The 26,428-nt window shown below is 36.7% G+C and overlaps 1 protein-coding gene across 8 annotated transcripts in view; it reads left to right on the forward strand.

Moving 5' to 3' along the window:
• DNM3 (dynamin 3) overlaps window positions 1-26,428 on the forward strand; it is a 543,403-nt gene that overhangs the window by 273,213 nt on the left and 243,762 nt on the right. For all 8 annotated transcript variants that reach the window (XM_032393370.1, XM_032393365.1, XM_032393366.1 and 5 more), the window contains one exon: window positions 9,444-9,557. In XM_032393370.1, the coding sequence (XP_032249261.1) occupies window positions 9,444-9,557 (114 nt within the window). The remainder of the gene's footprint in view (window positions 1-9,443; window positions 9,558-26,428) is intronic.

A 26,428-nucleotide genomic window follows, 5' to 3' on the forward strand; every position in this document is an offset into this window, starting at 1 on the left:
TTCATGTGTCTGTTCATGTCTTCTGCCAATTTTAATTGGATTATTTGTGTTTTTTGGTATTGAGTTGTATAAGTTCTTTATATATTTTGAATAGTAACTTCTTTATTTTACATTTTTAAAATTTTATTATGTAATGTCAATCACCATACATTACATCATTAGTTTTTGATGTAGTGATCCACGATCCATTGTTTTCGTATAACACCCAGTGCTCCATGCAGTATGTGCCCCCCTTAACACCCATCACCAGGCTAACCCATCCCCCCACCCCCCTCCCCTCTAGAACCCTCAGTTTGTTTCTCAGAGTCCATAGTCTCTCATGGTTCGTCTCCCCCTCCGATTCCCCCCTTTCATTTTTCCCTTCCTACTATCTTCTTTTTTTTTTTATCAGATATATCATTTGCAAATATCTTCTCCCATTCAGTGGGTTGCCTTTTTGTTTTGTTGATTATTTCCTTCACTGTGCAGAAGCTTTTTATTTTGGTGTAGTCCCAATAGTTTATTTTTGCTTTTGTTTCCCTTGCCTCAGGAGACATATCTAGAAAAATGTTGCTATGGCTGATGTCAGAGAAACTACTACCTGTGGTCTCTTCTGGAGATTTTTATGATTTCAGGTCTCACATGTAGGTCTTTAATCCATTTCGAGTTTATTTTTGTGTATGGTGTAAGAAAGTGGTCCAGTTTCATTCTTTTAAATGTAGCTGTCCAGTTTTCCCAATGCCATTTGTTGAAGAGACTGTTTTGTTTTTGCTTTTTTTTTTTCTATTGTATATTCTTGCCTCCTTTGTCACAGATTAATTGACCATAACAGCATGGGTGTATTTCTGGGCTTTCTTTTCTGTTCCACTGATCTATGTGTCTATTTTTGTGCCTGTACCGTACTGTTTCAATCACCACTTCTCGTACTGTTTTGTAGGTGTGGCCATTGACTACAGCAGACATTTAGGGGTATCTGAAAGAGAGAGGGTAGACAGAGGAAACCTTCCCGGTTTTAGTCCTACCAGGCTGTCAAACAGTTTTTTTTTCTAGTTGTTTGTGAACTATACATTTATTGGGAGGATTCTCTCCCGAAGAAGTTATTTTTGTGACTGTGCACTTAACCACCAAGGGGGAGAGCCATCCAGACATGTGGTCTGAGAGAAGAATGCTGAACCGTTGCTGTCTTTTGCAATGTTTAGGACTCTGCAGTGGTGGCGGCCCTGGTTACCAGGTCCTGTTTGAGTTCCCTCCCTCCACTGTGCGGCATATTCAAAACCTAATTTTTCCTTTGCCTTTGTGTTTCCCTTCCTGCCTCTTGTTACATAATTTCTTGATCTAAAAGCCTAGGCCTCCTAAGGAGACTTTCTCCTGCCTATATAATTAATCCAGAGCCAGCTTTAGAACTTGGACTGCAGTGGAGGGTGACTCTTGAGTCTGTAAATAAGCCACACGAGTTAAGGTTAGTTCTCCACGGTTCTCTCTTTGCCCTGGGCCCGGATAAAGAACGGCCTTGAGGGAAGCTCATCTAACCCTTTCTACCTTCCACCTGCACCTGGATCTAATAAATTAAAGCTAGAACCTCAAGAGGGCTCTGTGATACATACTGGCCTCAGCTGCCTTACAGTTTAAAAGTAGTAAATTGAATTCTCCCTTCTGAGGCCTACGAGGCCTATAGATGGAAAGACTCTTTTCCCTATAGTTGAATCCTTGCCTCAGGCACACCTGCTTAGAAACCTTTCTGCCAGCCAAATTCCAGGAGAAGAATATATTCTGAGAATGCCTGTGCTCCCAAAGGTAGGTCTCTCCCAAGTGACTGGCTTGCCCTGTGCCTTTGCTGGGCCCATGCAGTTCTGCAGCAATTATCCATAGAGGCCATGCAGTATGTCAGTTACCTTTATAGAAGCAGCTGCTCATCTCTGGATTAAGCCTATGTATAAGCTTTTATAATCTACCAAGACCAAAATATCAAGCAGTTTATGATTTACAACCTCCACTTAGGCTGCAACAGTTAAAAGCCAGCTGCAAAGCTGAGAAGAACTTGTATGGTCTAACATAAGCAAGGCCAAGGTTAAAACGCCCTGCTCACAAATAAAGTTCAAGGCCCAAATCCTTGGCCACATTAGAACTTTTCCACATATACTTTTTTCTCCATAATTTTATTCCTTGTCTGTGTATTAATTTTATCCAGTGTGCTGGCCAGATGTTGAGATCCAAACTCATTCCTAACATATAGGTTTTGCCATCCCTAGGTTCTCATAGCATGGAGGGAACTAGCTAGAACATATACTCCTTAGAGAAGGCTTGCCACTCTGTTGGCAGAGTTGCAAGTTGGAGAGCTCTACTCTCCCCGTCCTGGTCTTACAGTTGCTTTCAGAGTTTCTGTGCCTGGCAAAAAAAAAAAAAAAAAGCTTGCGTGCTATTTTATGGCAATAAATTTTTTAAAATGGTTGGCCTCAAGCCTTACAAATATGAACATGCCCTTTCAGCTCTGAAGGTCCCTTCTAGTCATGTAATTATGAGCTTGCTTGCTCTTGTTTACTTGGACACTCAAAACAGAATTTGATGTTCAAACATGAAGAGGCTGTAAATGCTTATTCTACTGAATGTTGGTGGCTTTTTTTTCTTTCTGGTAATTTTAAATTTGAATGCAAAATTATCATTTTATATTCCATTTTTCTCTATGAAAAGAACCTACTATCAATCTCATTTGTCTCATCATTCTTTTCAAATTTTATTATTTTAATTAATCTTTGTCTTCTTTTTCTCACTTATTTTCCTTTGTCTCGTTTTTTTAACTTCCCCTCAGCATTCTTACCTCTTTTATTCTGACCATTTTTCCTGAATGCTTGCCTTTTGCAATCTTATTCCACTGTTTTACCTTGATTTCATGATTTCTCCCTCCCCTTCAATTCTTTTGTGAAAAAGTACATTAGGAATTGTTTTTTCTTGATTTTTGTTTTGCACTGATTGTCATTGGGAAAACAAAAAGCCCATTTGTGGCAAATATGTTTCCTTTTTTTTTTTCCTCCAGAAAGGGCTGGGAGTAGGCCAGAGCTTCTTAAGTATTTTATGACAGCAACTTAACTTGCTGACAGCGTTTGGTGCTGAACACACTTCTGTGGGTGCCCATGAGGGGATGTGGCCATGTGCATTCACAACATGCTAGCTGTCACTCTCTTCTCCAAATGAGAAAGCCTGTTGCAGTGCAAATGACTGTAATTTCATAGAATGTAATATCTAATTTTTTGCCAATTCCTTGCAGATTTCATTTTAACTGTTATTAGTAACTCATAATTTCCATATAGTGCATTTGAATATATCCACTGGACTAAATCATGTTTACCAAATATGCTATTTAGCTATAACATTCAGTACTTCTAGACATAGTGGTGCATCTTTGAGAGATTAATACGATGGTGCCAGTAGGATCAGGTACCTTATTGCTTCATATCATCTTAAGTCCCCAAGACTCCATTCTTGTCTTCACTTACATACTTTCTGCAATTTTTTTAACCTCACGGGCATCTCCAATCTCTTCATCTTTTCATTTTCTACCTTTTTATTAGACTCCTCCTGGTCTCATTTCTCTGCCTGGCCTAGACTGAATGGATGATAACCTGAATTAGTCCCTTGCTCCAAACCTTCAACATCTTTACACCCATGTATTTAGGTCACTTGGGCCTTGAAATTCAGAACCCTGGATCAATTCCCATTTATCTCCTCTTTTTCTACATCTAGTATGCAGAGCTCTGTTGGCAATAATTATTCAACTATGCCAGTTGTGTCCCTGCAAACCATGGCTTTCATTCTCAGCTTTCAACCATTTTTTTTAAAGAATTTATTTTTTTTAGAGCACTTTTAGGTTTACAACAAATTGAAGACAAGGTATGGAGATTTCTCATATACTCTCTGCCCCCATAAATGCGTACCTTCCCCCATTACCAACATAACTTACCAGAATCTTTTTTTTTTTAACCAAGGATGAAGCTATATTGACACATCATCACCCAAAGTACATAGTTACCTTAGGGTTCACTCTCAGGGTTGTACACTGTATGGGTTTGGAAGAAGGTATAATGATATATATCCATCATTTTAATAGCATGCAGATTATTTTTAGACCTAAAAGTCCTCTGTGCTCTGTCTATTCATCACTTCTTCACCCCCACCTCACTCCTGACAACCACTGATTTTTTTTGTGTCCATAGTTTAGCCTTTTCTAGAATATCCTATAGTTGGAATGTTATACTATATGGCCTTTTCAGATTGGCTTCTTTCACTTAGCAATATGCACCTGAGTTTCCTTTATGTCTCTTCATGGCTTGAAAGCTCATTTCTTTTTACTGTTGAATAATATTCCATTATCTAGATGTATCATGTTGTGTTTATCTACTCATCTACTGGAGGACATCTCAGTTACTTCCAAGTTTTGGCAGTTATGAATAAAGCTGCTTTAAACATACATGTGTGTATATAAGTTTTTAACTCCTTTGGGTGAATACCAAGGATCACGGTTTCTGGATCACATGGTAAGAATATATTTAGTTTCATAAGAAAGTGCCAAACCATCTTCCGAAGTGGCTGTACCATTTTGCATTCCCACTAGCAAATGTCTGAGAATTCCTGTTGTTCCACATCCTGCGTTTGGTGTTGTCAGTTTTTGGGATTTGGGGCATTTTATTAGGTGTGTAATGGTATCTCATTGTTTTAATTTGCATTTCTCTGATGGCATATGATATGGAAGATCTTTTTATATGCTTATTTGCCATCTGTATGGGGCATCTGTTAAAGTCTTTGGCCCATTTTTAATCAGGTTGTGTGTTTTCTTATTATTGAGTTTTAAGAGTTCTCTGTATATTTTGGATAACTGTCCTTTATCATATATGTCTTTTGCAAATATTTTGTGCCAATCTGTGGCTTGTCTTCTCATTCTCTTGATACTGTCTTTTGAAGAGCAGAAGTTTTTAATTTTAATGAAGTCCGGCTTATCAGTTATTTATTGCATGGGTTATGTCTTTGGTTCTGTGTCTAGAAAGATGTCACTATACCCAAAGTCTTCTAGACTTTTTTCTATGTTATCATCTATGAGTTCTATGGTGTTGTGTTTTGCCAGCCATTTTTTATTAATTCTTGTTATGTTCCCTCTCTCTCTCTCTCTTTTTTTTTTTGAAGATCTTATTTATTTATTTGAGAGATGGAGAGAGTGTGAGGAGAGGCTGAAGGGAGGGAGCAAGAATCCAAAGCATACTCCACACTGAGCATGGAGCCCAATGTGGGCTCAACTACGACCAACCTTGAGATCATGACCTGAGCCCTAACCAAGAGTCAGATGCTTAACTGACTGAGCAATCCAGGTGCCCCCCCCTTTTCAATGACTGATTGTCCCAGTGCTCTCATTAAGCCTTCTTTCCAACTTCTCACCCTTACTCTCCTACAGATCATTTAGTCTCTGCTCTGATGAAGTAAAATGGAAAGGTCAAATATAACCTCTCTAAAAACTTTCTATCCTTTTCCCCACAAAGGACATATATCTGCCCTTACTCTCCCAACATCCCGGGTTCACAAGATGAGGCAGCTCCATTTCTGTTCAAGGATAGTCCCTTTCTGTACTCTTTATCTTTCATTTCTATCTCCTTTATCCTTCTATCATTTTTCTTCTATCACCAGTCTCTTACTTTGTACTGTTATTTCTCCTCAAATCATAAATATGCTCAATTCTTTTCTATACTAAAAAAAAAAAAAAGAAACCCCAAAACAACAACAACAAAATAGCAGCAACAACACCATCACCTCCTTTGGTCCTGTGTCTATTCTGATTTTAACTGTCTTTCATCTTCCTATGGTTAGAGCTCTTTCAATCATCGTCTCCATTTTTTACTTCCCATTCACCTTTCAACCCAATGAACTTTGACTTCTCCCAGAATTGCACTGCAGCTGGCATAGCTGAAGACACTCTGATGTCTGCGTTGCACTTGCCACATCCCTGTCTGTGTTGAATTTGAGTCTCCCAACCACACTGTCCTTAAAATTCACCTTGCCTTTGGCTTCCATGACCTCATTGCTGTTATTTCTCTGACGTTCCTTTTCAGGCTCTTTTCTGACCACCTCTTAAATGTTGGTATTTCCCTGGATTCCACTGTGAGCCGCTGCTATTTCACTCAGAGTTTTAACTGATACACACACACACACACACACACAGACGCACACACTAATGCCTTGCAAGTCTTCATCTCTAGTCCTGACATACCCATTTTGCTTCAGAGGTCGGGTCACTTGAATGTGTTATTTCCCATAGGTACCTCATATTCAACATGGCCTTGGCTGAATTCGTCATCAACTCCCCTACTTTCCAAAACTTGGTTCTTCTTTTCTTCCCTTCTCTTCCTTCTGAGGTGGTAGCCCCAAGAGTTTCAGAATCTTTCTAGAACAACACAATGTCCAATAAAAATATAATATAAACCACATATGTAATTTAAAATGTTCTGACAGCCACATTAAAAAAAATGAAACAGTGAAATGATTACTAAAAATTGATTTTATTTAACCCAGTATATCTAATATAATAGTACTATGATAAATCTGCAAACATTTAATGAGGTATTTTGCATTTTTTTGGTACTAACTTCTCAAAATCCAGGCTGCATCTTACACTTATTGAACACCTGAATTGAAACTATTCACTGCGGCCTAGTGACCATGTGTGGCTAGTGGCTCCTGTACAGAGCAGTTCTCGAGTCTTTACCTCCAGTAATCTCTCTCTTATCCAGTTATTAGTCCTGCTGATTTTATCTCAGAGGTATTTCTCCAGTAAGTTTATTTATTTTCATCCTTACTGTATCATGGCTTTACATAATCTGGTTTCTCTGCCTTAGAGGGTGTGTAAGATCCACTAGAATAAAGGAGGATATAGTAGAACATCTACTTATATGTATTTTTATCTAGAAAATAAGAAAACAATTCAGACTTATTAACATTTAATATACATATTGATGCCAGCACCCTTGCTCTGAGAAGTCAATAGTGAAGTGTAAATAAAGACATAAAATATATTTTCCCCACAAAATAAAAAAAAATTAATATTATTTATTTTATCTTCATGCAGAATTTAAAAATTCTCTGTATATTTCTATATGATGTACCTAATTTATTAACACAGTAGTCATATATAATTTAAACATAAAATTACATGTGTACTTGAAATTTGTTTTAGTACTGCCAGGGGGAGTGAGATCACTAAAATTTGGGGTCTCATGGACCCGGATCCACTCTGACTTTACCTCACCTACCTCCCCAACCTCAACTTCTTCATCCCCACCTCACATTTTCTGTATTTAGTGGCTCTTTCATATTTTGTTCTTGTTTGTTCTTCTTCATATGGATAAACAAATAGGTAAACAAACTACTTCCTGACCTGACTAATTCTGTTTCTCTTCTAGGCTCTTCTGAGGTACCATCTCTTCAAAGAAAGCCTATGACAACTTCCCGAATTATGTCAAGTGCTCCTTGCTTGATATACATTTCTTATTACACTATTAGACTGAAATTATATTTTTATTGATCTGCATTCCCCACTAAAACATAAGATTCATGAAGGCAGGGATTACAGCATCATCATGCCTTTTTCATCTTGACATATGATAGGTTCCTTAGAAATGTTTATTGGACTACATTCATGGCTCTCCTTATTGGAGCCAGCCTGTTTTACCAGTGAATGAAATAGTGATTTGCTCATTGCACTTTATGGAGTTTCTGGGAGACTTCCCTTGTCTCTAAAGATACATGATAAAATAATAAGTGTACTTTCATTTTAGTACTGTGATTAGTATGCTATTTGTAAGAAGCTCATAGGGTCGATAACAGTGTTAGCATGAAATGAATTGTCCACTTGCTTCTTCCTAGAAATTAGATGAGATTACTTGCACTAGCAGAGTGATGTTTTGTTTGTATGTGTACATGCAATGGCCATCAAATTTCAGTATGGATGATAAACACCTCGGATACATGTTTAAATACAGATTTCTGGGTTTTATATGTACATATTCTGATTCATTTGAACTGGTGATGGCCCAAGAATCTGTATTTTTAGAAAGCATCGCAATGATTATAATATAGCTGATAGAAATCATACTCTGAGAAGTGTTGTTTCCTTCTTTCTGAACTAGAGAGGAAGAGGAAGGAGTAATTTTGAACAACTGAGAGAATTGCCTTAGTCAGTAGCTTACATAGTCTAAAATGAGGTTCTATATAGAGGTCTACAGAAGTTACAGAGCATTATAAAGGAGAATGGACACCTGGCAAAAGTTGAAACAGGGAATCAAGGGTGTCAGGGACTGAGGGTGTGGAGAGAGTCTTGAAGATCAGTAAGACAACTTTGGCTTATTTCACAATTTTCCCTAGTATTGACTTATCTTCTTCAGCAAGAAAATTTACTATCAGTATTTTTTTTTAATCTAATTATTCGGGTATTTCATCTTCATTTAGGAACTGACACGCATTAGTCATTCAGTAAGTAAATTTTTTTGATAATTCAGGATCTCTAGGATATTGAACACTTTAGGTATAGGATGATTTTTAGTATTTAGAATAGTATCATATAATTCTATACAGTATTTCATTTTGGGTTCTATGACAACAAAAATTATCTAGCATAGGGGAGATAGTAAACTATGCCATGTGGAAAAATTGAACTTAACTTTGCAACTATGAGAAAAAAACAGATTTTCACTTAAATGCATTTATAAATAATTTCTATAAAAGCTGTAATCCAAGTTATTAATGTTTTAAAATTTAAAAGCAGTTTAAAGATTTTCATGAAGATGCTACGTATTTTTTAGCATGACAAATAACAACCAGAAGTAGATGGATAAATCTAGACCATTAAGAAACTCCAAACTTTTAATTTTCACTTATTGTTTCAGCTTTCTCCCTCATCCAGTTTTATTCAGAGCTGTGAGCTGTTAAAAAGGAACTTAATTGGTTGACTTGAGTTTCTTCTTTTCACCATTTGGTGGCCAGTCTGGTGGAAATAATAATGAGATGCAAACCAGGCAAACAAATGGACCAGTGGACTGGAAGGAGAAGAGGCACTGGGCATGGAAAGTTTATTATTCATCCAATCAACTAAATACATTTTAATTGTAGCAGCAATGCCATAAATCGTCTCAGCACAAGCCTACTAGTCTGCCTCATTTAATTCCTATCTATTTCAGTTGCTTTGCTTCCACCGTCCATTTAAGTCTGCAATTTTAACTTTGTTCATTTGATGGGAGAGATTTCCCTCTGGTTATCTGTAGTTGGGGAAGATAAATTATCTTGAGTAGCTTAATAGAAGTTGGGCTTTGGGGAAACAGTATTGTTCTTATTGAAATTTATATCTTGTTTTTAACTTCACTTAGTACAAGACCTGTGCTCTCCATTGGCTCACGTTAAACTAAACATCTCTGCCAATCTGTGCGCTCTTGTAGGTGATTCGCAAGGGGTGGCTAACCATCAGCAACATCGGCATCATGAAAGGAGGCTCGAAGGGATACTGGTTTGTCCTTACTGCTGAAAGCTTGTCCTGGTACAAAGATGATGAGGTAAGCCACAGAGGATGACAGAGTTTTCTTATTAAAGTGTTTCTAATTTCAAATTAATTGATATTGTGATATACAATTTCAAGACATAAGTGGTTCTCTTTCATTAAGACTTAGCTTGGGGTGTTTGTTTGAAGAAGCACTGTTTTTTTCCTCATAGATTTTTAATTTTATAATATCTCCCTCAAATTTCTTTTATTTCTTTTGTATAATCACATGTTCCTTAACCTGAAGAAATGGAGTTAGGAGTCAGTTGTTGCAAATATCCCTCTCTGTAATAAAGGCGAGATACTGATAGAGGGACAGCAGTTTTCATTAACTAATGTGTTGAAACTCTATATACCCAAGGATATAGAGCATCTTAAGAATGAAATTAATAGCACTGATGCAGTTAATAAAGAATTTTGGGATTGTTGCTGTGATGTCTGTCTCAAATGGCAGGCTTTCGAAAAATGTCCAAATCATAATCTTCAAGCCAGTCCTAGGTAATTGTTTATATGAATGTTGTTCTTTGAAAATTTGATAGCTTTGTAAAAGCAAGAATTATGATAATTATGCTGTTCTGGTTCATGTTAGATGTTAATAATTTTTGTCCTGTGACTTACTACTCATTTAAATCTGATAGTTATAAAAGTGCAAAAAATTGTATCAGTCTTTTGGAGCCATTAGAGTGCTATAAAATGATACTGCTAAATTTGGGAAATCATGGATGAAATTAACTATGTTTTGGAAATTTTAATAGCTCTGGTCTGACCTGAGCAGTTTTTGGTGCTTATAACGCAGTATACAAACATTAAATAAGTACTTCATGATCGCAAAGCTATTTACAGGTGAGATTATTTCAATTTTATTTGGCTCTAAGGGACACATATTTCAGAGTTAAAAGTTCTTCCAGTCCTGGCTTGATATTTTTTTGAAAGCACTACCAGGTGCCTTTGTTGGTTACTGGAGTTAAAGTTTCATGTCTTGGATAGTTCTGTTTCCTAAGTACTTTGTGCACAATAGTGTGTTAATCAGATGATCAGTGGATGACCACTAAGTTTTCTTCAGTAAGAGAAATAAAATCTTGTAGAGATGTGCAAAGAAGATTCCAATACAAAAGCTTTTTAAAAATGTTTAAGTCATATATTTCACTGACTTCAGTCAAATGTAGAATTGGTTGTTGTGAGAGTCTGAGGATTAGCAATGGTTTCCTTCCTGTGCTGGCTGCTCAGAAGTCCCTGTCATTGTGTGGGAAGATCCAGTGTTTAAACACCACAGCTTCAGGGGCTCTGAGATGCCTCCCTAGACAGAAAATCAGTAAATAGAGTACCTTCTTTTGTGTTCATTTGCCTTAAGAGATCTTCTCTTAGATATATGTTGTTTCCAAGGATTCAGAGGATCATTTATGTATATTTAAATACATACTAGTTCGGGGGCCTTTATTAGTTATTCTAGGGAAAGCAAAATATTTTGTTGAGGATTCTTATTAATAATAGCTAGTGTTTTATATAGATTGACTAACTCATTCAATCCACATTAGAACCCTAAGGATAGGTGCTATTATGATCCCCATTTTTCAGAGAAGTAAACTAAACAAACAAAAAAACCCAACTTTTTGAAAAGTCATTTCTACAGGACTCAGGTTCCCTTATTGCAGACTACTTGGTGTTTGTGAGAATAACTAACTTCCCAAGGTCAAATAGCTAGTTGGTAGCAAAGCAGAAATTCAAACTCAGGCTATCTGGCTCCAGAGTTTATGTCTTCAACCACAAATGTAGGCAAGAATCCCAGAGATGCTAGATTTGTCCAAGTCAGCTTCATCCCACAGAGGATTTATTAAGACAAGTTCCAGGCATTTTGGCATTGATCTTTTTCTGGATGTTAGTATCAGGGGCTCTGAAGACAATAGGATTAGCTGCTGCTGTTGGAATATGGCTTTGGGGTTCTCTTGTTAGGCTGTGTGGGCACTGAAAGAAGGCCACTGGAAGGCACATGGTGCCCCCTATAGGGAAGGAAGCAGCTTTGAGAGCTTGGTAAGCTTATGATCACTGGTCATCCCTTCCTCTCCTCTATAAACTCAGGATAACTTTTTACAAAACTTCTGCTGCTAAAGCGCCCTCATGAGCACTTGATTACAACAAATAGAAAATAAATGTGTGCAGTTATAATATTAACTGAGTGTTGGAGACCATTTTATTCAAGTATATGTGTAGAGGGTGTTTGGGCATGGGGTGGGGTGTATAGGAATGACCCTTGAAATACAATGGTGTGATTTAGAAGTTTAGGAGAGGGTTGTTTGCTTAGTTTAGACCATTTCAAGAAAAAAAAAATGACAAGGTTGTTGCTCTATGGAATTAACAAAGAGACTAATAATACGATATCAGATATTAAGTGCTCTGAAGAAAATAAAATAGAGTAGTGAGCTAGAAAGTGATGGAGGAAGAACCTTTTGATTGGGTGTTTGGGAGAAGGTAACATTGGAACAGAGGCTAGAATGATGAGCTGTGTAGAGGATTTTGTTGACTAACATTCCAGGTAGAGGGAACCATAAGTATAACCCCCCCTCCCAGGGTGGGAGCCAGCAGGTATCCTGTGGCTGAAATGTAAGAGCATGGGGGAGAGAGGTAGGACATAAAATCAGAGGTACTAGTGGATGGGGCCTTATCCAGGCTCCAGCCAGTAATTTGGATTTTATTTCAAGGATAATTGAAAACCATTGGCTTATTCCAACAGGATGTGACATGATTGGATTAATGTTTTAGAAAGATCACTCTGGCTGCTGGGTCGGGCATGATGTGTGGGAGGGAATGGGTGTGTGGAAGGAGGGGAGTGGCAAGAATAGAAGAAGGGAGACCAGATGGGAGACTGTAGCAGTGGTCCAGATAAGAGAAGATGGTGGCTTGAGAGGACTCTTCAGTTCAGGGTAGCAAATTGATGGGCCACATATAGCCACACTGCAGCCATTAGCTACTGTTACTCATTAGAACTCTTCTCAAGAAACAAGATAGGAAGTTTTCAAAATATTAATGCCTGACTCCCAAATGACCCTTATCTTTAAATTGTTTGTTACTGGGGCAGAGCCTTTTTCCACTGGAGCCATCCTCATTCATTCCCACCTCATCATTCCTTGGCCACCACCACTGTCATCCTCTATTCTGCTCTGTTTCTCTTGCCCGAGAGTTTGCTACCACTGCAGACCACCTTTGAGCTTGCTGTCCAGGTGAAAAGGAGGGTACAGTACTGTTCCTTGCTTTCTGCTAGTATTCAACAAATAGTTATTAGTGTTGGCTGGGAGCAGAGACCAGAAGGGAGGATACAGGGAAAGGAGATCAAGAAGAAACATCAGAGAGTAGGGCTTAGAAGTAGTGATGAGTCTCTGGCCTCTTGAATTTGTACCCTAAACTCCCATCTTTTAGCAGCAATGTTTTAAATGATACTGAGATTCCATAAAGGTCTTACTGCTATAGTTCAAATACATGTGGCCTGAACATGCTTCTGTGGGTAACCTCAAAACCCCCCAATTTAGAATATTCCTTTGTGAAAATTAGCCTGAATTCTAACTCAACTTTTGGAGACAATTTGTTGTTAAATTAAGTGCTTGTTCTTTGTTCCCAGGGTATCTTTCTAATATGTGCACCAGCATCTATATACTTGGAAATCCTTTTGTGGGATAATTTATCCTTCTTAGTCAAACAAATGTGACACAGTAAATATCATTAAGTTAGTTATATTTTCATTCATTTATTCAATGACAAATTTATATTCAAATTTTTGTAGAGGATTATCATTTTTTTCTGTGTTCTGCCATCTTCCTGCTTTCTTGTGTAATTAGGTTGGTATGTTTTCATTATATCTAACTGGCCGTTGAATAAATAGCTTATTATATCATATGAATAGGTATGATTTTATGGAACTTATTAAGTCTGTAATAAATATAAATGACTTATGACATATATTTGAGATTGAAGAACAATGGCTTGAACTGTTTTCCAGGATTACATTAATTGAACAAAAACCCTATAGACCATACACTTGGTACAGTGAAAATGGTGAGGTGTGGAGGATGTTGATTTGCTATGACTAATGCCAGTGTTGAAACAAGTCCGTCTTCTCTGGGCCTCACTTCTTTTCTTTTCACTTGTTGAATGGGGACCTTTGCTGACCAAATCACCTCAAAGAGACATTCTAGGACTCTAAGAAATCTTATATAAATAAGTGCTTTTATAAACTTTTAGGTGTCACATTTATATATTCATGGTTGCCATTGCAAGTAACAACTGTGCCCTCCCACTGTAAAGCCATTCTTTGACTCGCATGTCTTCTAATTTCCAGTTTTTTGTCATTTCATATTGTGAGAGTGGATGTATGGTATGTGGTGGTTTTTGTCTTGTTTTGTTTTTTAAGTAGGGAATGGTAAGGTTCAGATTCTAAGAGGGAACTCAGAGCCCATTCCTTCAGTGAGACTTGCCATGCTGCCTCCCCTCCACCTCTGGGTTCTCTTCCACCTCAGCCAAGAATTGGAGGTGATAATACAAAAACACATGATTTCCTAACGAAGCTGGCAGAGGCAATAGCATGATAACACTGTGTAATAATTTAAAACTAGAGTTGGCATGACTATAATGGGAAGTCCCCAGCATTTTTCTTGCTTTCTCCCTATTCTGAACAGATCTATCTAGCCTACCCTTGAATTTTAGATGGATTCATGAACACCCTCAAGCATCTGTGGACTGTACTTTTTGAACCATAATGCTAAATTACAATAGTGTTATCTGTAATGTTACTGATAGATGAGCTTAATAGAGAGGTTTCCACCTGTGTCCCAGACCATGTTTTTTTCTACATGTTGTCTTCAAAGAGTCTTTATAATACAATGTGGTTATAGTAGACATAATTAAACTATTTACCTGACTGTATGTTATTCTCCAACATTACTTTAAGACTGGGGCTTTCTGTAACACAAAAAGAAATAAACTGTCTTCTTGCAGGGTTAGACAGTTTATAACTAACCACCAAAGGGATTTGCCCAAACGTGGCTGACCTTCTAGATCATGCTCTAGTACCCCAGACTAGGAAATTCCCTATACAAGTGGCCCTGAGCTCTTTTCTAGGGGTTTGATAGGCCTTTTCCTAGTTTCATTCTTCCCAGGGCATTCTGCCAATGTGTGTACCCCAAGTCAGGGAGGATCTGCTTATGCAGGTGAGGACAGAGTTTGGACATGCAGGCTTGTGTGTCCACATATATTCCCTTGTATTTGGGATGGTTGATCTTACAGATCCTTTGATTTCTATCAAAATAATAACATAAGGATATTTTTGGTACTTTACTAAGGATTTGGGCAAGCACTACAGCAATTCAAACAACCTCAATTAGAATATTACATACCCCTCTGCACAGTTGTTTTATCCAGAGGACACCCCACTTGGTTGGGTATGGCAGTGCTGCTCTAGCCTTGTGCTGGCCCAGCCCAAGGACAGTACCTCAGCTCCTCTCTTTCTCTTTCCCCTCCTATTTCTTCTCTCAATGCTGTTAATCTGGATTGCCCCAAACTCAAGGTGCTTCTCACTCCGTTGTATACATCCATTCAGCTCTTCTCAGCATCTAGTCCAGCCTTTGGTCCAGCCTCAGTTTTGCATATTTGGACTAGTGAAAATGCTAAACCAAACCAAATGGACTTCCGGTTAGCAAGATGCTCCCTAGTTTGACAGTAATTGTGGTTGTAAATAGTATTCCACTAGTCATTCTACCTGCTTAAAGTCATGAAGGCCAGCTTTCTATCTGAATGATAATCTTGATGATGATCATTATCATCCTAAAAGTTAACATTTATTGAGTATTTATAGTTTCCCAGGCACTGAGCTAAGTATTTTATTTACATTTCCCATTTTAGAGATGAAGACTGAGACTCAGAGAATAATTTAGCCAGCTGCTCAGTGTTGGTGCTGTGCTCTTAACTGCCTGAACGTTTCCCAACAAATATTTTCTGAACACCTGTTATGTAGTACACACTATCCTAGTCACTAAGGGTAAAACAGTTACCAAGGAATTCATGGTACCTGCCCTCCTGAAGGATATTTACCAATAAAGAAAACATACAAACAAGCAGGAAAACCTATCAGATACAGATTACAAGCTATGAAGAAAATAAATCCAGTGACGTATTTGACTTAAAGAGCATCTGGGGTGGGGATCACAGCATGGTGGGGGGGACATTGAATTGGGTGGTCAGAGGTTTGTGTTAATGTCTTGAGGCTAAGATTGAGCCTGATGAATTGAAGAAACTGAATTAAGGCCAAAGAGAACAAAGAGAGGGAAAAACTCGATAAAGATTAAGGATTTTGACCTTAAGCCTTGGAAGTTTTTAAGCTGGAAACTCACATAATAAGATCTAAATTTTTTACAGATCCTTTTGCTTGCCTTGTAAAGAATGGATTGAAGGAGCACAGAACTGAGGAGGGGAGTTGTTAGGGAGGTATGGCTATGGGCTATGTAAGAGATAATAATAGCTTGGGCTGGTTGGGTTGGTTGATGGAACTAGATAGAAGTGGATGGATTTAAGAGATTATTTCAGGTGGTGAAAACTGACAACTCATCACACGTGATATGTATTGGTTGAGTGTTCCTGCTAAATTGTAAGCTTCTTGAGACCAGGAGCCATTGACTAATTCATTGCTCTACCACCAGTGAACATGGCACTGGCAGGTGACAGTAAATATTGGTTGAGTGAAGATATGATTGAGCAAATAAATACATAAATGCAACCTAGTAATTCGTGATGTCCTGTTACGTCAGGTACCTAAACCAAATTATTTCATTACAGGGTAAACTTACAATTTAAGGTAGATTGTCTTAAAATTTTCTTAATTTTCATCATTGAACGTTAATGTTTTTTTTTCTCCCCTGACTCTATAGCTTCCTGCACTGAAGATCATTTAAGCAGAAAATAAATTTCCCAATGTTATTTTAACACATTGTACATATATTTTGTACAAATCTTAGGATTTAGAAAAGGGCCAGGTGTAGACTTAAAATAGAAACTATCATTTCAAGAAGGACTTGGGGCTTATATAGTTTTATATTAATACTTTAAATCAGATCTGGAAGGAAAAGATGGCTTTTATTTAAAATATGTATAAAATATGAATTTTAGAAGATAGGATATTCTGATAAAGGGAGAAAAAAGCCTTATTTTTCTTAATATCAATGAGAAATGTGTGAATGATAGTTAAAATCTCTGAAGGGGATTGCTAGTTTATGTATAATGTATATGAATAATATAATAAATATATATTTATTCTATTTATATCATCCAACATGAAGATCAAAATCATTATGGAATACTCATAGGAAAGAAGCATAATTTAACAGAAATGCTCCCAGTGAAAATGTACTAACCTTATAATATTGAAGAAAATCCAAAATCCGCATTGAAAGAAGGACATTCTTTGGACTCTTAAAAAATTACAGGCCTCATTTTTGTGGGTTGAAGTATTTGGATAGCTTGATAAGGAGATTATATAATTCCCTTATAGGGATATTTACTTAGTATTGTTTTTATTATGTGGCTGTAACAGAAGACAAATGTAACTTAGGTAATAGAAAACAAAATGGCAGCTATCTCCCTGAATGGCCCAAACTGTGAGACCAAGAAGTCCTAGAAATCTTCAGCTCTTTCCAGTTTCACTTATACTTTCAGGAGTCTGCCTGTTTCCTGCTAGGTTCCCACGTTCCCTGTGATGAGGAGTTTAGGATTGACCCTGTGAACACTATTTACACTCCTTGTGGAGTTGTTTTAGTCAGCCAAAACTTAGATATTTTTTTTGCCAAAGAGGTCCCAATAAATATTGAACTTTAAAACATTTATGTTACTTAAAATTCTTCATGATTGTAGTTGTGTTTTTTCACATATATAAGATATCTTATGTTACGCTTTTTAATGTAGGATTATTTTATACAAACATTTCCACATTGTGGTGTTATCCAAAGATTTATAACTTTGACAAATATATACAACAACCTATAATGGCAAATACTATTTCAAATTTATGAAAAATACTCAATAGGCCCAAACGCACTCCTCTAAATGTATTTTTTGTCCCACTCAAAAGTTTATTCTGGAGAAATAATATTATTTACCAGAAGAGTAAAATTTTAAAATGTGCTTCATTTAATGAATTTAAATATATATAATATTCTTTCAGGCATTTTTTGAGAGCTAAGTGAAAAAATGTAAAACCAAAATGTTAACTTCAAATTTTATGGGAATATTATTTGAAATGTTATCCTGGAGTGGCTCACTTAAGGATGACTGTGCTGGCCTCCTAGCTTTCCCTTTAGAGTTTGCTGGAATAGAATAGTCTTCTTTATGTTCTGACCTGCTATTGTGTCATTCAGAGAGGTCTCAAGCACTGTCCTGGGACTGCCTTGCAGGGTCCAGTAGAGTGATCCAGATGTGGACTCCTGTTGGCATTTGCTGCGGGTTATATAAAACACTTAAAATTGGGTGGTTATATGTAAATATTTTGTGAGACATTTTTATATCGTCTTCCTGTTTATATTTTATGTTTTCTGAACTATTGTTTAGTACTTTATTTGCTAGTCATGGGACTTTCATTTAAGGTGAAAACCTTCATTGCTCAATGTGTTTTGCAGAAGTATATTTTTGCAGAGGACATATTTCCTAAGGCCAGATTGTTAAATGCAAGAATTTAGCCTTAATTATATTTTTACTTTGTGGTTTTGCCCAATCACTTTTTTTCTTTTTTTAAAGAAACTATAGTGTCAGGTCTAGTAGAATAGCACAAAATCCTGTGCTATTTAACCTTGTGGGATTTTTAGCCTTAAGACTAAATCTTTCATTTTAAAAATGAAATATCTGAATAAAAATAGTTTTTTTAGTCCAAACTATATATTTGAAATATTTAATTAAGTTTTGAAGAAACCAGAAAATTTTATGTAGTCTTGTGCTACGTTTTTGAAGGTTCAATCACAATCTCAGGAAAATGAAATTAATTTTAAAGACTGACATTAAAACATTTTAGTGAACCAAGTCAAAGTTGACAATTTTCTAATTTTATCTGTCTCCCACCTTTTTTACCCATCAATGTTTGAGACATTCATATACACAAGCCAGCCCTGATCATTTCACCCCAGTTCACAGTGTATAAACTGAAGTTTTGACATTTCCTCAAGAGATATGGCAAAATATACATTGCATTACCATTGATCCCTTTCCTTGCTCTTTTTGAAAATAATCGAATTGCCTGAACATCTCAGGAGTTTCGAAGTTTACAGTGAATGGGAGCATGTTTTCCAAGTGAATGTGTTGGCCTGGAAACTCCACCTTCAGAACTGTAGTGTAATCTCCTTAATTAAACAATGACAAAGTAATAAATCTTTGTGTATCATGACACTTGGGAATATCGGAGCTTCTATTTCAATTTTCTGTATATCAGCGGAGGAGAAGCAACTGTTCTAATACATATGAACATTATGTTCAAAATACTCTTTTCACTATGTTTTGCCTAGACCCAAACTGGTAGAGTTTATTAACTCAAAATACATGATCCCCTTGAGAGAACATTATCTCTTCCCTTGTTTTCTTTTCTCCCTCTCTCTCTTAAAAAAATCATGACATAGAAAACTAAACTTAGTTTTTGTAGTAGAATTATTAGAATCACTTATTCTCTGCCAAGCATCCGACAGAAGTTATATTGTTTTGTCATATTGATTATGGGGTGCTGCAAAGTTGTGTACAATAAATGTCACGGGTAGGAATTTACTGACAACAATTAGGAAAAGAGAACTATAGAAAGCACAGGAACATTTTCAGAAATGGGTTTTATTGTATTTCATCGGCACCACTCACTTTACTTTTTGGTGGGTTTCAGTATTCGAATCAAAATATAATATAATAAAATCATACATACGAATTAAGTATTAAACCAACAGATCCGGCCCCCAGGCCCCCGCGCCCCTCATTTTGGTCGTAGCTCTTGGTGTAGATGCTATGGTGTGAGGGCTGCTCTCTTTCAGTGGCTGGTTGTCCCTCAGGCTGGGTTGTCATGTGACTGCCTGTCTGTGCCTGCTGTACAGGTGAGCGGATGTTCTGCACAGCAAGTGTAGACAGGCAGTCACGTGACAACGCCGTCCAGCCAGGCCCTTGGTTCCTTCGGGTCTCCTTTGCTCATGGGCAGACACAATCAGTCTGTTTTCCAGATTTGGTGATTTTGGAGGGTGGGGGGGGGGAAGGGAGAAAAACACACAATAGAATTAAACATTAAAACATTATGGAACTAAAACAAGTGAGACTTTTGACTTTATTCAGAAAGTACACTTTTACATTTGTTCCAGACATGCTAACATGGATAATGGACGTAACAGAACACTCACATTGAAATTTCAAGGAAAAAACAAAACAAAACAAACAAAACAAAAAGATTAAACACAAGGTTTATTCTTAAATCCAATTCGTATTATTATTATTACTGGCCCACATGCAGTCAGAGTTCAGAGTCATTGAGCCAGATGTTTTTCCTCTTCACAAAAACTCTGCATATTTTCATACTGAAGTTAAAGATAAAGACTATGTTTATACATGTTTCTTGTAGTCGATAAGTACCATAGCCTTGCCCATGAAAAAGAAACTTGTCATTTACATGGAAACGGCAGCCATTTTCAAAATAATTAACAAGCCTAATATATTTGGCAATTCAACCAGCCAACTTTGGTATCCGATGCCTTGATAGTGGGATTTGACAAGGGGATGCATTTTTTGCCAATACTTCATAAAGCAGAGGGGAACTTATTTAAATTTCTCATAGTCTTTTTAAGGCAAAGGTTTTAAGTATGGATGTGAAAACCAAATAAGAAACAGTTGTGAGCTTACGTGTTCCTCCTCTTAATTAACTACAGCGCCGGGCCATGAACCAGAAGGGTATAAACTAAAAAGTCATTACCCACAGTGATGCTCAGAATGTGTTTTGGACATTGGTGGTACAGTACAGTTACAGAATAGGACCTTAAATGTAGGAAAGAAAACTTTATTTCATATCCAAAAAGTAAAACCAGACCCCTTAGAAAATTTTCTTATAATTTATACAAGAAAGAGTTAATGGTGTTAAATACACAGGTAGAAAATGTAATTCTGGTGGCTCAACGATAATCCTACTGGCTATCTTAATATAAATGATCATTCACATCCATAGAGGTATTTAATAAATCCCCCTGCCCTTTAAAAAACAAAATATTTAGATAGAATTCCAGTAAGTGGGATTTCTTCAAAAACAAAACAAAATCTTATTGTCCAAGGAGTGTGTAGTTTGGGACTTTTTCCAAAGAATTTTAAAACACCTAGTTTGTTATTTCCCTTTAATTATAAAATTCTGAGAAAATAGCAAATAGAAACTTTATGGAGAGGAAAATATTTTTAGAGACTGAAAAAATTATAGTTTTCTACACATCTGAACTTTTATGCATTGATTAGATATGGTACAGTTTTAACAAAGAGGTGATAAGAGCAATTTTCCATTTATTTATTTGATTTCAAGAAAATAAATGTCTGATTCTGTTTCTGGTCAACATTCTGAGTAGAGAACTTTCTTTTTTTCTGACAGAATCAAAAACGTCAGTAAACTTGGCTGCTATTTAGATAATCACAAGGTCAGAGTATGCAAAAACAAATACCTTATGAAACTATTTTGTTATTGTTGCTGCATTCAGTGTAACAGAAAATATTTAGAGTGATTCACTTACAAAGAATATATTGGTGGAAATTAAAAATTACTGTAATTCTGTATAGCTTTCCCTCTCTCTCCCATAAATAATTTGATCCAGTTAACTCTGCTCAATTAAAGGAATGATGCATGCAACCTGAAAAAATAGAAAGAAATATTTGTGAGTTTATCTGTTATATTTTAATACGAAACAGTTTTACTAAACCAAGATAATCCAAAAATATTTGAGCCTGAAAAACCATAACTTTTTTTTCAGGGGGAAAAAAATCTTGCTGAAAAATGACTACTCTATTCATAAGACTTTTGGAAAATTTATGTTTCTAATAGCTTTTTAAACTACAATTATAGTAAGTATGTGGCATATGCATACTTCATAGTTACGTTGAACCTGCCCTTAATCTTGTTAAAAAGACAGAAGGCTGAAAAATACATTTAAGACTTTTTTCCCATCTCCCAATGAATGGATATTCCCAATGAATATCCATTCATTACCACTTAAAATACTAGCTAAAATATAAAAGAGCTATTTACATTATTATCATACCATGTAATTTTTAATATGGTTATTACACCTTATTCTCCTTTGTCTTTTATTTATTATCTTAAGGAAAAAAATGTAATGAAAGAATTATCTTCTAAATCCTTTAGAGCAAAATTAAGCCAAAGCAACTTCAGGAAACTGGCTGTCACGATAGGTCAGGAAATTCAAAATGAAGATTAATTATTTTCCTTAATTTACTTCATTATCTCTATTTATTAAAACTGATAAAGCTTTTAATAGACTTTCAAAACCTGGGTAAATATTTCTATTTACATAGTTTGCAGCACACTAAGGTGAAAAGATAGAAGAAACCAAGTAAGAAAGTTTCTGTCTTCACTAAAGACAATTTCCTGTCTCCTTTCAGGTGAGAGCCTGACCTTCTAGTTATTTTAAGCTGGGATTTCTGAATGAAGGTCGCTTAGTTATTATTTGGACATTATTGTGATGGGTGGGATATTCTCCTTAGAAAAGAGGAAAATGGGTTGTTTTTAAAGAGCAGATCTCTTGTAGAGTAATTGAAAGCTTTGGCTTCTCTTTAGCAAGGATGGACGCTGGTGGATGAGTGAACTTTTTCACATTATCAAGTTGTATTTTCCTTTTATTTCCTTAAAAAAAAAGGGGGGGAAATTCTTTCATTAGAAGTTTTATGCCTAACCTTTTTCCCATGGCATGAAAAACTTGGGTGGTCTGTAAGGCGAGAGGTGGGGGTAGACAGTATATTTTGGTCTTTTAAAAACATAAACACCATTATCTGGGCCGAAAGACAGAAATGCGAAGCAGGAAGGACGTTAACCTATTGACTAATTGCAAGAAAGTGATCAGTTTGAAATTTTGTCTCATTGTAAATAAACTTTCTTCGATTTTGAGATCCGTGGCTTAAAAAAGGGAGTGAGGTTTGAAAACTGTTTTATATTGATCCTCTTCCAATTAAGAATTGATGGTGTTAAAGCTAAGGCCCTAAATTTCCTTTTCTTGGATGCCAGAAAAAAGTTTTCCTTTTAACCCAGTACCTAGCCTAACTTACCAGTCATCCACTCACTAAAACGAAAAATAACTAAAAGCTTCTATGAAATGCAGTTTGGACAGACTCTGCAAACATTTTTCTCTTTCTGACAATGCACAATGTTTAATTTTAATACTTACCATCATATGCAGGGGTAGTTTTAGTTGAAGATGTCACTGTTGGTTAGTTTCCTCTGGAATAGATCCCATGACCTCTAAAATATTTGTATATCTCCTTATAAAGTAATATCAAAATAAAGTTAAACATTGCTCTAATTGCCCTGGAAAGAGATAAGGTTATTTTACGATATGTGTGTATACATGCTGGGGTATGTACCAGCGTATAAACGACCATCCTATCCTGCCTTCAGTCAGCAAGGGTTTATAAAGTGAGCTTTTACTTTTGATCCTTAATTTAGCTCATGCAATTTAAAAATAAGTACGATTCCTTTTCATTTGTTAAAAGCTTGCATCAAAAATGGGTTGTCGGGACTCCACCGAGCACTTGCAGGCACTCCTCGGCTACCCCTCTACAAATTAATTCTTAAGGTTCCTATTCCTGTACTTATGCCAAGGACACCATCGGGTCCCCTCTATCTCCAAACTAAAAGTCATCCTGAGGGAGAAAATTGGTGGGCGAGCAGTGGTGGTTAGTTTCTTAGAATCAAAAAGACCATTAAATGTGAAGAAAGACATTTAAATTAAATATACATGAAATGAAAGCAAGTTGTGAAATTCTGTCATTTATACAGAATTAAAAAAAAATTTCAGAAAAACTTAAACATTGTCAAAGTCCCTTATAGCTCTTTTTCTTCTTTAGTTAAGTGCATCAATTAGTAAAAATATATTTCTTGAGAAAGTAAGCTTCCGTAATTACCTAATAGTTTTTTTTTCAGTTTCCTTGTGTAAAAGGAACTATATAGGTTTTAAATATCTCTTGTTCTATTAAAAATAATTAATATGCAAGCCTCCAAGTCACAATAGAAAAAACAAAGGATGGCTTTATTATATCATCCAAGTGGAGAAAATAACTAAATTTACCCTTGCTTTTTATATTTTAACTAAAAACTATGGATAGAAGAGAGAACTTATATGTTCTTTATACCAGTTTGGGGATAATCAAAAGGGTGATTTAAAAAGTAAATTGTTTTCACAAAAGATAACCTGGGGAACCTTTTGTAATAAAATGTTTCGCAAAAGAGAACTTATAACAATTTTTGAATTGTTGCAAAATGTACAATTTAGAAAAGGATTTGTTCAGGAACCACTGTAATTTTAAAGAATTTAAAGGAAGACAAAAGAGATCACATTCATTTTTTTCATAAAAACTATAGAACAGATGTTTTCATTATATAGAATAGTTTGGGGGTAGATATAAATGGGGGTTGAGGGAATTAGGGGTGAGGCAGTAACATTTTTCCAGAACTTTCTTTAAGAGGCCCACCTTTAAAGTTCAGCATGGATCATATTGCAACCCAGACTTTCTCTATTATTCTCTCTATTGGGATTTCATTCAGCTTGAGGGTTTTCCTCCCTCCCACCTTCCCCCCCACCCCCCTTCACCTCCAGGACAGCTGGAAACTGACCAAAGAAAACTTTGCCTTCGTTTACAAATTCCTTTTTTATCAGTGGGTTTCTAGACAAAGTACCTTATCATTTTAAATGCTCGGAGAAATAGAAGCATTGTAAAATATAGACATGAGGTCTCAGCTGACCAGCAATTATCAACCATTTTTGGATTTAAAAAAAAAAAAAAAACTGTAACACAGAGATATATATTGGGATATCTGAAGACAGAGGTTTCTTCTATTCTCCGACTTAATCAGCTGCTGACTCACTAAGTTCTGGGTTGGCGCTCTTTTCTGGGTCAGTCCCATCTGCATTGTCTAGTGGGCAAAAACTTGGCCGCCTCTTTTATTGTTAGATACTACTATTCCTGGTATTTATATTATGTACGAAAATTTTCAAAACACCATTCGGATAGCATTTTAAAAAGAGCAAATATTCTTTACTTTGAAGCAAAATGGATTCAATCCTGGGGTGTTAAAAGTTCTACTACAGCTCTTACTCAAGTAAGTTTTTATGTCCTTGGATTATTAATTTCAACAATTAAAAACTAGCCTCATTAAATTACTCTTAAGTGCTTGGAGTGTTTTCATGTTTCATTTGGAAGTGGGAAAAACTTTACACTTAAGAAAATACTTGACTTATAAATCTTCAGAAATCAAATAACATACAGTAAATCGCTCTATACCACATATTGTTACTCTTTCAGAAGTAAACCATAGCTCTCCATCACACATATCCCTCTGTTTCTCTCGCATGTGAACGCAAATCATTGGCTCCCCACCTCAGCTCTCCTGGGCACAGACCAGGTGAGCAGTCAAGAAGGCCTTACCCACAGGTCTTATTTCGAGTAGTCCTTTCTCAGCAGTGTCCCCGAGGGCTTCTGGGTCCCTAGTGTGCAAAACCTGTGAAGAAAAACATTGGGTATGAGATTTGAAAAAGCAAACAAAAGTCTTCTCCTTGGAAACAGCCACTTTTGTCCCCAGCCGTCCATGGCGTTGCTCTCCCTTGCCCAGTCTAACCAATGTGCAGACTACTGTACAACGGCATTGTCCTGAACAGGTAGTCTGAACACTGGGGCGACGGAGCAGGATCTCCAGAAGCTTCCATCTATGTACTTAAAATCCTCTCCCGGTCTTTGGGAAAAGCCTCCCTTCCTGCACCAGGGGTTGCATTCGGCTTTCCCCCCTGAATTCTGCTGCACTGACTGAGACACACTCAAGGGCTGTGATTTCCAGTCTTGACGTGGCACATTTGCTGCAGACTGGGGAACTGGCAATGAATTTAGGACCAGGAAAAGGGGGAGGGCTGGGCTGGAGAGTCCATATATGGGATGATGTCACCCTGGGGAGGTTTGGGTATGCGCTGTGCCGCTGGAGAGACCGCTAGAATCGCCTGCTCTCAGACATGGGTCTGTGCATAAAATGGTACCAGATGTTTTAGTGTAATGTTAAGCAGTCATTTCATCTTCAGGCCAGATTTTTTTCCTCAACTGGGCAGGAAGTGGGCCTCAGTATGGAAAAGCTGTAAAAAAAAGAGTCAAGATGTACAGTTCTGCTGTGGCCAACTGAAAGTGAGTTAGTGTAGAAGTACAAATTTGCTGTCCGGTCCAGGCTAGAAAAGTAATTTGAAGATAGAGGGTAGATTTAAAAAAAAAAAAAAAAGTAAACAGAAAGTTGAACACTGGAAGTCAGGGCTCATTTGCAAACTTTTTTGAGCTTTCCTGTGGTACTTTATTTTCTGGTATTTCACTCGTCAAAAGGGCAGATAAGTTCATTTTTTTCTCTCTCTCTCTCTTTCCCTCCTCCTCCTCGTCTGTTGGATCTGTCAGCGGCTTGCAGGCTGCTCTAGACTTGAACAGTAATTATAGCAACTTCCTGAAAGTGAAGCCCCCATGAAAAGTCTGGAGAAATGTTCTTTGTCATGGCCTCTACATGAGTAATTAGTTCCACATGTGGCCTTCCTCGTTTCCCTCAGCGATTTTGGCTGGCTCTCTGAATGCTGTGCTATAGCTTGACCTAAAGAAACTTTAAAGTTTTCATTTCAA

This window comes from Phoca vitulina, unplaced genomic scaffold, assembly GCF_004348235.1.
Source record: "Phoca vitulina isolate PV1807 unplaced genomic scaffold, GSC_HSeal_1.0 scaffold73, whole genome shotgun sequence".
NCBI classification, from domain to species: Eukaryota; Metazoa; Chordata; class Mammalia; order Carnivora; family Phocidae; genus Phoca; species Phoca vitulina.